At 60.1% G+C, this 12,058-nt stretch overlaps 1 protein-coding gene across 1 annotated transcript in view; it reads right to left on the bottom strand.

The window, feature by feature from the left end:
* TEAD4 (TEA domain transcription factor 4) overlaps window positions 1-12,058 on the bottom strand; it is a gene marked incomplete at its 5' end in the record, with an annotated part of 78,666 nt that overhangs the window by 20,247 nt on the left and 46,361 nt on the right. Inside the window, 4 exon segments of the mRNA XM_027769685.1 lie at window positions 294-337; window positions 1,186-1,314; window positions 5,229-5,291; window positions 5,687-5,751. Of these exon segments, the coding sequence (XP_027625486.1) occupies window positions 294-337; window positions 1,186-1,314; window positions 5,229-5,291; window positions 5,687-5,751 (301 nt within the window).

Genomic DNA, 12,058 nt, shown 5'->3' on the forward strand with positions numbered 1-12,058 from the left:
CCTCACCCGCCCTGCCGGCTCCCACAGGCTTCTGGCTGGGCCCCAGACGTACATCTGTTGGGGAAAACACCCCTGTCTCCCTCCTTCCCAGTCCCCAGCCTCCATCCCTCCTTCCTGAGCCCCGGCCCTGCCTTTACCCTGGACAGACATGCCCGATCCCTAAGCTCAAGGTCAACCTGCGAGGCTGAACCAATGGTGGTCCCATCCCACCTGGGGCTGGGCTCAGTGTCATGAGTTTACAGGTTCAAGTTCAGTTTAAGGAATAGCGAGAGCAGACACCGGGCCGTACTCACTCGTGGGACGTTCCGGCTTGGCCTGGCAAAGCTCCTTGCCAAAACTGGGGAGGCAAACAGCAGAGTCAGCACTGCCCACGCGCACCCGGCAGGGTGTAAGGCTGGGCAGGGGCCCCAGCTGGAAAAGGGGTTCCCCGAGGAGCCCGGTCAAGAAGATGCCCCACGGGAGCCCAGCTGGGTCGGGAACCAGTGACCTCCGCCCTTCCAGAGTCACTACATGGCAGCACTAGGCTCCGAAGGCCCCAGCCTGGGAACCTTGAGGTTCTGAGTGTCCCAAATGTACTTGTGCACAGAAGCCCCGTGTGACAGTGGTCTCACGTCCTGGGGACCAGAACTCTCTGGAGCATCGGCGATGGCCGGCACCACGCCACCCCCACAGGCCCGGCAGTGCTCCAGCCAGTGCTCCAGGTGCATCTCCAGACCCTGGAATCTTTGCCGTCAAGGAAACCCGGGAGGACACAGCTCTGGGAAGGAGGGGCCTTTCCTGCCCGTCTTGAAATTGTGGCCAAGTGGGCCAGGGCTGAGAAGTGTAAAATCTGAGCCGGGCTTATCCCAGGATGTGTGGCTCTGGCCAGGACAGCAGGACTGCGTGCCTGAGCAGGGGGCGCAGGGGAGGCCTGGGCGGGGGTGGCTGCCAGCCCCGGCCTCGGCTCTTTATCCTGGTCTTCGACCTCCCAGCTCGCCCGCACCCCTTGCCAAGGGTCTGCAGTCTCTGCCGAGACCCAGGAAGAGCCCTGACAGCAGCAGAGTGAGACTCGAGGGGCCCCAGGCTGGGATCTGTTCTCCCCCAGGCTCCTGGGAGGACACGGGGACAGAATGCAGCCTGGACCAAGCCAGCTCTCAGGACGGGCAGAGGGAGGAGGCAGGGTTTTCTCCAGACAGCCCCGCTTACCCCGGAGACGGCCGGGTGGCCCGCGCCCCGGGCCAGGGCCATTTTACTGTGGAAGGCTGTGGCCGAGATGATCTGGGCGGAAGACATGGCAGCCATGCTCTGCAGGGCCTTGTCCTTCGCTGCCTGGTCCTGGGGAGACAAAGCAGGACAGGCCTCAGGGGCAGGGAACCGGCCCGGCTGGTGGCCAGGGCCCGGACCAGGTTTTCTGCCCGTGCAGGCTATGAACTTGTGCTGCAACCGAGATCCCGTTTCTCTGATGGGTCACCGCGCTGCCCTGCCTGCTTCCTCAGAGCTCTGACTCGGAGACCCTCTGCCACTCGGGAGTGTCCTTTCACTTCCCACGGGGACACTAAGAGCAGTGGGGTCCCACATGTGCCTCACTGGGTGCTTGGCTGGAGGAGAGGCTGCTGTCGGACCCCTACCTGGATGCGCAGGAGGGGTCATGTGGGGTGAGAGCCAGCCTCCTGTGGCCTCAGTCCTGCCCTTAGGTCTCCCCGGCCCTGTGCTTCCAAGACCCCCACCTTTCACAAGTCAGATGCCCAGGCCTGTCTGCCTCCCCTGGTTCAGAGAGCTGAGAACGGGGCTGCCCCCGAGGCCGCTAAGACACGGGCTCGGCTCGCATGACCAGGTAGCAATGCCTTCTTGTACTTCAGAACCTGGGCCCCACCCTGGGCTGCCCCGTCCCAGAGGTCTTCAAGGATGAGACAACACCCCCTATTTCAAATGCCTAATGGGGATCTGTCCATCCAAAACACGACACCTCCCCCCCCCCCCAAAACGAAATCACAAGCACTGTTCGGAGTGTGCACCTATTTTGGGACTAAGTGGTTTGATTATGTCAATTCAGGATCTCTAATTAGAAATTCTACATCTTCATGATGATTTTTTTTCCTTTCCTTTCTTTTTGGTCATATGCACTCGCCAGAGAGACAGAAGAGAGATGAATCATCTCCCTGGGAGGGTGGCCACACCACAACCCCTTCTCTGTTCTCTTCTTGGGATCTTGGGCACGCATGTGCTGGGTGTCTCAGGACGCTGGGTACGGGGCTCGAACCCAAGGAGTTGGCCATGTGGGCTCCAGCACCACAGCCACCAAGCCACCCGCTGGTCCCTGTGATGAATTCCTTTAGCGGTTAAAACCAAGGGGGTTAAACTACGAGAATTAACTCAGTTCCCGACCTGCCCGAGGGACAGTGGGGAGAGGATGGGAGCCCTGGAGCTGGCCCTCAGCCTGCACGGCCCTGCAGGGAGGTATGGGGACTGTGGCCTTGTGCATGGAAGCACCAGGCCGCCCCCAGACTCCGGTGCCATGCGGGGTGAAGCCAGAGCTCACAGGCCCTGGCACCGGGCCTTGGGCCTCTCTGGAAACAGCCTGGAAGGCTTCCTAGAGGCCACTCCAGGGACCAGAAGGTGGCCCAGCAGTACAGCCTGCCACTGTGCGAGGCTGACTCATGCTGGAAGGTTCTGGGTTCACGCCCCGAGTCCTCCTCCCACCGGGAACACGTGTGCCTCGATCCTGGCTGGCTGAGGCTGGCGGTGGATCATGCCATGGAGACCCCGTTGGGAGTATTATCTGACCCTCTCCCTTAAAGAAGAAATAAGTAAACTTAAAATGAAGGCGGCCCTGCTTTGATTCCTGGGAGGACGCCAGTGGTAACAGGTTTCCCAGTTTAAGATGAAGGAATTAGAGCTCAGAGAATTCGGGTGACAAGGGTCTGGCGAGTTGACAGTGTCCCCAAGGGCTTGGCCAAGACTGGCCCGTTAGCCCCGGGCCCCTCCTCACTGCCAAACGGGCCCTCTCCCAGCGGTGGTCTCTGATCACCAAAGAAGGCGTACGTGTAAGGTGTGCTACCTCTGAGCACTTGCCCAGGCCAGCCCCAGAGGGTGTGAGTGAGAGCAGGCCGCACCCCAGAAAGCCTTTGGTCTCTGTGGCCGACACCTGCATGACGAGGCCAGGGCTTTCCACCTGTCCAGCATCGGCACTCGTGTCCCTTGCCGGACACCCGACCCAAACAAATGGCTGGGCTCAGGAAACGCGTGTGGCAGGGCGGGGCAGGGGCCAGGAGGAAGCAGGACGGACGTGTGGCAGTGTTGTCACTGCCCAGCCACAGACCAGGGAGCCACCGGATCTGGGAGCCGGACGGGACCTGGGCTGTCTCCCTGCAAGCCCACCATTTTACAGCTGAGGAAGCTCCATGAACTCGCAGGGGTGCAGGGACTGCCCCAGTGACCACGGCCGTGAGGGCGGAGCCAGGCCGGACCCAGCCTCCCCTCCTGAGTGTTTCCGCCGATCTCAGGGTCCACGTCGGGGCTTTAGACCCCGAGTCTGACAAAATCCAGACCCTGCCCTTCAGGAAAACACACACACACGAAGACCTGCATATTTTTAGGAGCCTGTGGCTCCCCCGGCTGCCTGCCCAGCCGCCCCCTGAAGCTACCAGTGACCCCCAGTTAGACCCCGTGAACAGGACAGGTATAACTCCTGGAAGCGACGGGGGCTATCCAGGCAGCCCCGAGGGACGGCACGGCCTGTGTTCTCACAGATGCTGGAGAACCCGCGGGGCTGAGTCAGAGGCAGACCAGAGAGGGCGAGTGAAGAGTGGACCGGGCTGCAGGCCAGGGGTCCCTAGGCACATGTGCCAGCCTGGTGGGGGTGAGCCACAGCTGCAGCCTGGCCCACTGTCCCAGGACAAAGGCACAAGGTGCTAGGCACAGCTGAGGGGGACAGCTGGGCTGTGCAGGAGGAATGGCTGAGCAGGCAGTGGGCGGGGCAGGAGCACCCATGGTTCCGCCCACTTGTGGACAACTGGGCCAGATGGAGCTTCCAAGGCTGCCCAGCCCAGCAGCCTTCACAACGGGGCTCCGAGGTGCTTTACGGTTCACGTGCCGTGGGTGCAAGAGGCCTCATCGTGAGGGAGGAGAGAGTCTCCGCCTGCTCCCGTCTGAGCGTACCAGAGTGATATTCTATTACGGAGAACAAAACTGAAAGGGACTTCTGTGGTTTTAAGTGTTTGTGGGACCAGCACTTAGCGTAATGGCTATGTGGCTGGACTCCCATGTAGTCGACTGCGGTTCGAGTCCCGGACCCGGTGGCTTAAACTCACGCCGGGCGCATGTATGTGTGTGTCCAAGATCCCGAGAGGAGAATGGAGGAGAAGGGATTGTGGTGTGGCCATCCCCCCTGGGCGGTGATTTCTCGCTTTCTGTCTCTCTGTCTCTCTCTGTCTTTCTGGCAAGCACATGCATCCTATAGCAAAAACTTCTCCCCCCAAAAAAAAGAAAAAAAAATAAAAAGTAGGTGTTCGTAAACCGCCTGCCGTCTAAGGCCCGTATCCGACCCTCCCACCAGGCTCTGTTCGGCTCTGTTGCTCACCTCCTCATGGAGCACTCGCTCCTTCCCAGGGTGCAGGCCCCTGATTCCAGGGCACAAGAGGCCCAACTGCTGCGAGGGGCAGGGCCGCCCCCAGGGATCTGCCCGTAGCTGGCCCTGCACAGAGCGGGCCCCATCAGCCACACAACCACCCAGCGTGTGCTGTAGAGGCCCTGCAGGGAGAGAGGGACTGCTAGTCCCAGAGAGGGAACGGGGAGGAACGCGCCAGCTCCCGTAATGCTGGCAAACCCAGGCCTACAGCAGTGCCTCTGAGACCTGCCACGTGCAGACTCTGGCTCATGGCACTGAGGGGCGGGTGGGCTCCCAAGGGGACCAGCAGCTCGGGTCCTCATGGAGTGGGATCTGGAGGGCGACTGGCTGCTCTGAGCCATGGCAGTTCCTCTGTGCCAAAGCCAGGAGCTGGGGCGTGGCTGGAGACTGGCCTGTAGCTCCCCAGGACACGTGGGGGCCTGGGCTCATGCAGGGCACTGCCCCTGCAGACAGGAGAGTGGCTGCAGCCGAACCTTAAGGTGAGAGGCACGGCGGGCAGGAGGCACCCTGGGCGGTCAGCCAGCTCCTGACCCCGAGGAGGCTGTTCCTGCAAGATGGAGCCCCGGCTCTGGGAGCAGAGGCCAGGTGGCACTCCACCCTGCCGGGGCTGAGCTCACCTTACCTTGAGCTTGGCCTGGATCTCGCGGGCTTTGCGACGAGCCAGCACCTGGATGTGGCTGGAGACCTGGGGCAGGGAGAGAGGGCTCCAGTCTCTGCCTCCCAGACAGCCCAGCTCCCCGCCCTGGCCCCAGCCCCCCCAGCCCTCAATCCACCCCTGTGGCCAAACTGAACGAATGGATCACTCAGTCGAACTGAACGAATGGATCACTCAGTCGCCCTCGTCTTGCCTTGCCCGGCTCACCCAGAATCTGGCAATATTTCCAAAGAGCTGTGCCTGTTATAGGGGAGGCGGGCAGGGAGCTGCCGACTCCCAGCAAGGCTGAGGGCTTCCCCCCGGTGCCAGCAGCAGGAGTGTCCTGGACGTCTGTGACAATCCACCCTGAGCGGGCCCCCAAGGCCCACCCCGACACCTGCCCGGCCCCATCCCGGCCCTGCCCCGGCCCCGCCGCCCCGGCCCACCTGCTTCCTGGTGCGCGTCTTCCCGGTGCGGAGCTTGATGTAGCGGGCAATCAGCTCGTTCCGGCCTGCGGAGACACCACGGCTCTCAGTGGGACGGGAAGGGCCATGCGGGGGAAGCCCGTGAGGTCAGGGGTCCCTTCTGGCGCTTGCTGCTCACCTGGGGGGTCTTGGGGCGAGGATTCTGTGGGCTCCTCCCACCCCCTTGGATAACAGGGCGGGCCAGCCCTGTTACGGCAGCTAAGGCTGAGTGGAGGGGTCGGATGCCGAGAACAAGAGGCTGCAGGCTGAGTTCCCAGCCAAACCTCAGGCTGACTGACCACCTCCACCTCGGCCTCTATAAACAGGCAGGTCCTTGTAAGACATCTCAGCCTAGCTGCATAGCACCAGGCATGGACGCCAAAGTGCCAAGTGTACCCAGAGAAGAGACCAGAGCCCCCAAACCTACCAGAGCAAACCCAGCCAGTCCTCAGAGCCCAGGGCTCTGCCTTGGGCCAGAACAGGTAACCGCGAGCACAACTCGTGGGCCCAGCCTGCCAGAGCTGGTGCCACCTGATAGCCCTGGAAAACTAAGGGGCCATCACACCCTCGGCTACATAAATCAGACAATGAGAGGAGTTTCCGTTCCCAGGAGCTCCTGGCCCGTGGTCAGTGTGTGACACATGCCACACAACCACCCAGCATGTGCTGTAGTGGGGACATTGGGGGTTCTGCAGGGACCCGCGCTACCTGGCTGGACCTTGACCACTGGTGGGGTAAGGAGAGGGAGGACGAGGGGGCTGGAGCAGGCAGCTGTCCCTCTGCACCTCCTCTGGGCGGGTGGCTGTCTGTCGCTGCGTGAGGGAGCTGCTGATCAAGGGAGGTGAGATGAGAGGGCCGTCCGTCACCTGGGCTGCAACCAGAGAGCTCGGCCAAGCGCGAGTTGGCCTCCCAGCTGACCTTTCCACACTGCCAAGGCTGAATTAAGAGCCTCTTCACTTCTGGCCCATCTGCCAGAAAGACTTGGTGGCCCACGAGCCCTGGCCCATAGGCGCCAGAAGGAGGTGCACCTCCTGAGTGCTGCTAGACACCTGTTCTCAAAGGGAGACCCTCCGTGGTCCTGGCGTCTGGCCATGCCCAAACGCTGTCCAGGTCCAGGTCTAGGGAGAGGGCTCATGCTGCAGCGAGGAAGCCCAGGAGGGCCTAGCCACCGCCCGCGGGTCACCGAAGGACTGCGGACGCGCTGGGGGCTGGCTCTAGCCCAGCTCCCCACGCTCAAGCCACGGGACCTGGCAGCCTCCTCCCTGTGGACCTTGCCCCAGCCTCCTTCTCTCCCTTTTTCTTTTTTTGTTCTTTTTATTATTATTATTTTTTATTCACTATGGGGTACATGCATTTGCTGAAGAGAGACAGAGGGGGGCCAGCAGTTAGCATAGTGGCTATGTCGCTGGATTCCCATGTAATCGACCGCAGTTCGTGTCCTGGACCCGGTGGCTTAAACTCACGCCAGGCGCGTGTGTGTGCGTACCCAAGATCCCAAGAGGAGAATGGAGGAGAAGGGATTGCGGCGTGACCATCCCCCCGGGAGGTGATTTCTCACTTTCTGTCTCTGTCTCTCTCTGTCTGTCTGTCTGGCAAGCGCACGCGCCCTATAGCAAAAACCTCTCCAAAAAAAAAAAAGAGATACAGAGGGACAAAGTGAGAAAGCATCTCCAGAGGGCATGGCCACACTGCAATCCCTTCTCCGTCCTCTTCTTGGGATTTTGCACATACATGCTCACGCCCTCCTCCCCCTTGTTTTCCAAGCCGCTGGGTCTGGGACTCAGACGCGCAGTCGGCCATGTTGGATCCAGCTGCCTTAACCATCACGCCACTGGCTGGCCCCCAGTCTTCTCTTATCTAAGTCCTTTTACAGTTTTTCTTCCAGGTTTTCCCAGAATTTCTATAGGCTTAGAAGAGAGACCTTAACTTTGGGGCCAGCAGGTGGCGTGGTGGTTAAGCATGCTGGACCCCTCATGGCCGATAGCGGTTCAAGTCCCGAACCTAGCAGCTTGCCTTTTCACTTTCCCTCTCTCTCTCTCTGTCTCTCTAAAATAAACAAATAAGTAAAAAATAAGTTAAATAACATACTTCTTTTTAAAAAGTCACAAGGAAAGAGACCTGACCCTAACTCAGTGAGAACGTCGTGTGGCATGGCATCCGGCCCACGTGAGCAGTCTGGATAGGACCAGCCTAGGGGCAGGAAAAAGGTGAGGGGTCAGAGGGAGTCGCTGAGAGCCAGGGCTGGTTTCAGAGGTTGCGGTAGTGTAGACCACACAGAGGAAGGCTGGGAGGGGAGAGGAGGGCCTGCACCAGCCCGGGGGACCTCAGAGCTGCTGGTCCAGGACTGCGCTGGGGCTCCAGCCCACAGCGCGTGTGCAGGCAGCACGGGTGTGTCTGTCCCTATTAGGAGGAGGCCCGCCGCCGTCCCAGCCATCTCCGAAGCCTGCCTACTTGCTGAATGGGTGAGGCTGCCAGGCGCCAGCTTCCCGAGCAGTCCAGAGTCCGGCCACCTCCCCCTGTTCTTCGTGGCCGGGGCTCCATCTTCTCCGTCCTGGACTACAATCACACCCAGCTATTCTCAAGTCAGCAGTGGCAGCCATGCAATAGAAACTCATGGCCCAGGGTTAGCAGGTGGCATGGCAGCTGGTGGCTAAGGCAGCTGGATCCCATATGGCCAACTACATGGTTCGACTCCCAGACCTGACATCTTGAAAAGCATGCTGGGCACATGTGCGTGCATGCCCAAAAATCCCAAGAAGAGAATGGACAGTGGCATGGCTATCCCCCCGGGGGTGATTTCTCACTTTCTCTCTCTCAGGCAAGCACAGGCACCCTACAGCAAATTTAAATAAATAAATAAATAAAATTCAGAGAGGAGGGAAGGAACCCACAGCCCTCCAGCAGCTTCCTCTGTCCTTCAGACCAAACATGCTTGAGTCTGTCCCATGACCTGCCCTGCAGGGACGGTGCTCCCCACACCCGCCCCAGCTCGGTCAGGGCTCTGAGCTCTGGTCTGGAATGCGTCAGGCCCCTTTCCCTCCTCCAGGCCTTGGGGCTTCCCGTTCCTCCACCAGTGGACATACTGTCCAGCCCAGCCCTGCCCTGCCCTGCCCTGCCCGGTCCTACCCTGCTCTGCCGTGCCTCCCTCACCCCTCCAAGGTCTTCATCTCCCAACAGCAGCGGGTTCCATACTTAACTAGCCTATTATGAGTCCTGTCTGCCCCTCCGCTGGCAGGAATGTGCATGAGGACAAGGCTTAGCCTGTCTAGTCACCCAGTTATACCCAACACCAGAAGAAGGGTGTCGCCCTGCACTTTCAATAAAATAAACGTGTGTGGGAACCAGCAGTTGGAGTAATGGCTATGTCGTTGGACTCCCATGTAGTCGACTGCGGATCCCGTCCTGGACCCGGTGGCTTAAACTCACGCCGGGCACGTGTGCGTGCGTGCCCAAGATCCCGAGAGGAGAATGGAGGAGAAGGGATTGTGGCGTGGCCATTCCACCTGGGGGGTGATTTCTCACTTTCTATCTCTCTCTGTCTTTCTGGTGAACGCACGCGCCCTATAGCAAAAACCTCTCCCAAAAAAAAGAAAGAAAGAAAGAAAGAAACAAGTTTTCTGCATTTATGGGTACGAAGTGACACTAATGGCATATGCATGCAATGTGGAAGGACTAAACCGAATTAACATCTCACGCCTCAAACACTTCCCATTTCTCATGGCGAGAACTTTGAACTGTACTCTTCCGCGACTCTGAAATACAGTATGAGCCCCATCCTCGGCTGTGCCCCAAGACTCACCTATCCAACACTTCGCACCCTTCCCCAGCGGCTGCCCACCCTCCACGCCCCCAGCCCCTGTAACCCTCTGCTTCTGTCAGTGGGATTCTTCCCCTCCTTCCTCTTCCTCTCCCTCTTTCTCTTTTTGCCATAGGGCATGTGCACTCGCCAGAGAGAGACAGAGACAGAGGGAGAGAGAGAAAGGAAGAAATCGTCTCCCGGGGAAATGGCCATGCTGCAGTCCCTTCTCCTCCACTCTCAGGGTTTGGGGCACACAACACATGCCCAGTGTGATTTGATGCCGCTGGAGCCGAGACTCACGCAGCCAGCCACCTGGGGTTCCGCGCCACCTGCTGGCCTGAGTGCGAAGATTCCCAGTGCCACCAGTAAGCAGGGTCACGTGGCATTTGTCCTTTTCTGCCTGTTTATTCACTTAGCGCTGTGTCCTCCGGGTCTGCTGTTTTTTCAAGGTGTGTTTCTTCTTCTCATTACCAGAAGGCAACTGTTCTCACCAGAGAGCCCCGTGGAGAGACGGAAGAAGTATCCTCCGGAGAGCCTGGGCACGCCACAACCCCCTCTCCATTTCTCCCTCTGGTTGGGATTTTGGGCACGCGTGCACACACACGTGGTGTGATTTCAAGATGCTGGGCAGGGATTTGAACTGTCCAGTCAAGCATGTGGTACCTGGCTCCCGAAACACTAGGCCATGGGCAGGCCAAAGTAGTGCTTGTAACCTCACAGTCTCCAGAGCTGCCGCCTCCTCTCCTTACAGGCTCCTCTCGAACCTCCCACCTCATTCTGCTGGTCACAGGTGACACGAAGCCGAGACGCCCCCTGGGAGGGGTGCAGTGCTGGGTGTGTGGGCGCGCTGACTCGCGGGAACCACGCGGCTTCCCTCCTGCTGCCAGGTCCTCTGGAGGCTGACACGGTCATTCCATGTCTCTGAGCAGCTAACCCAGGCTTATACGTCCCAGGGGCATGGCTGGAGGACAGGCTCTTTGTTTTTTCTTCTTGTGATAGGGTGTATGCACTCACCGAAGAGAGAGATCACGCCCAGAGGGGAGAGCCACAACTATCTCTTCTTACCTCTCCTCTCAGGGCTTTGAGCACACATGCACATGCACCTGGTATGCTTCTCGAGCGGCCAGGCCCAGGACTAGAACCCCAAAGCTGACCATGTGGGGAATCCAGCGACTCAAGCTCTGTGCCAGCTGCTGGCCCTGGAGGACAGTCTCTTGCACTCTTGTACCAACTTTGTCAACAACAGCAATGAACACATCCATGCCAGGAACGACACGCCTTGTCTGCACAGGTGCCTGTGCAGATGGTACGCGCCGCGGTCCACTCGCACTCCACCTGCGCTCCTCACCCCAGCGCTCTGCAACTGGCACCCTTACTTTCGTGCTGGGGAGGGAGACAAGGCACACGGGGTATTAGAAGCACATTTCAGGCTCCAGGCCAGCCTCGGGGCTGAGATTTGAACCCGTGTGGCTGGTTCCTGAGCCTGCCTCCTGACAATCGCACACGTTACTCCTACTGAACAAGGGCTGGGAATGTTTCTGAGGCGGGGGCTGGACCAGGTGACCCGAACATCCTGTCTAGTCTGAGGAGGGAAACGACTCACAGTCAGACAGCGTGCGAGGACCCAGGCAGCCGCAGGACGAGGCTTTCTAGGCTGTGCCTGGGGCCTCACGACTAGCACGAGGTGGCAGCTACTTCCCACGACGCCCTTCCTTGGCCGGGCGTGAGTTTCCTCTGCAAAGAGCTTTCTGCTCCTCCATTTGGATCGGTCCTCTCGATCCTCAGGGTTCCAGGTGATGTCAGTTCTCAGTGACACGGGGAGTGGCACCCAGGCTGGTGGAAGCCAACGTGCCCGAGATGACAGGGAACCGGGAGGCCCAGAGTCTGGGCAGGACTGGAAGCGAGCAGGGAGTGTGGGCCAGAGGGAGCGCCAGAACTGCAGGGAAGACTCGCAGGAAGAGCCGGGCAGAAAACTCGCAGAACGTCCATGTGAGTGAGAGGGAGGGACAGACACCTGCGTCCCTGTGCCAGCTCCGCCACCATGGGCCGTGGGGGTCGAGATCACAGGGGCCCAGCCTAGACCCAGGGGAGGCGGTGGGCAGCTGGGCATTGCGATGTGGCAGGTGGCCCCGGCCAGCCCCACAGAAGCCCGGGTGGGGCTGGGAAGGACGCCCCACCAGGCGGTGGTCCATCTGTCGGAGGACATGTGCCCAACAGCCGCCACCTCTCACAGCTCGTCCCCAGCCTCGGCCACGGCCCAGTGGGGCTGCGGGATGCCATGGAGAAAGAGGAGCCTCGGCCCAAGCCCAGGCAGGGGGATGGTGCAGGGTCCACACACCTGCCGGTCACCCCAGCCTTTGCTCAGTCACATGCTGCCACCAAAACAGTTGTCCAGCTGCGAAGTCCCGTCTGGGCCGGGTCACTTCCGCACCTCACTTCCTCTACGCTGACGCCCCCTCCACGGGCCCTGAACAAACTGCACGGCACGTTGGTAGAGCACCTGCCACTCGTGGCGGCGAAACCCACCGCCCTGCTCATGCCGCTAATAAAGCCCT

This window comes from Tupaia chinensis, unplaced genomic scaffold (genome assembly GCF_000334495.1).
Source record: "Tupaia chinensis unplaced genomic scaffold, TupChi_1.0 Scaffold150288_1, whole genome shotgun sequence".
Classification (NCBI taxonomy): Eukaryota; Metazoa; Chordata; class Mammalia; order Scandentia; family Tupaiidae; genus Tupaia; species Tupaia belangeri.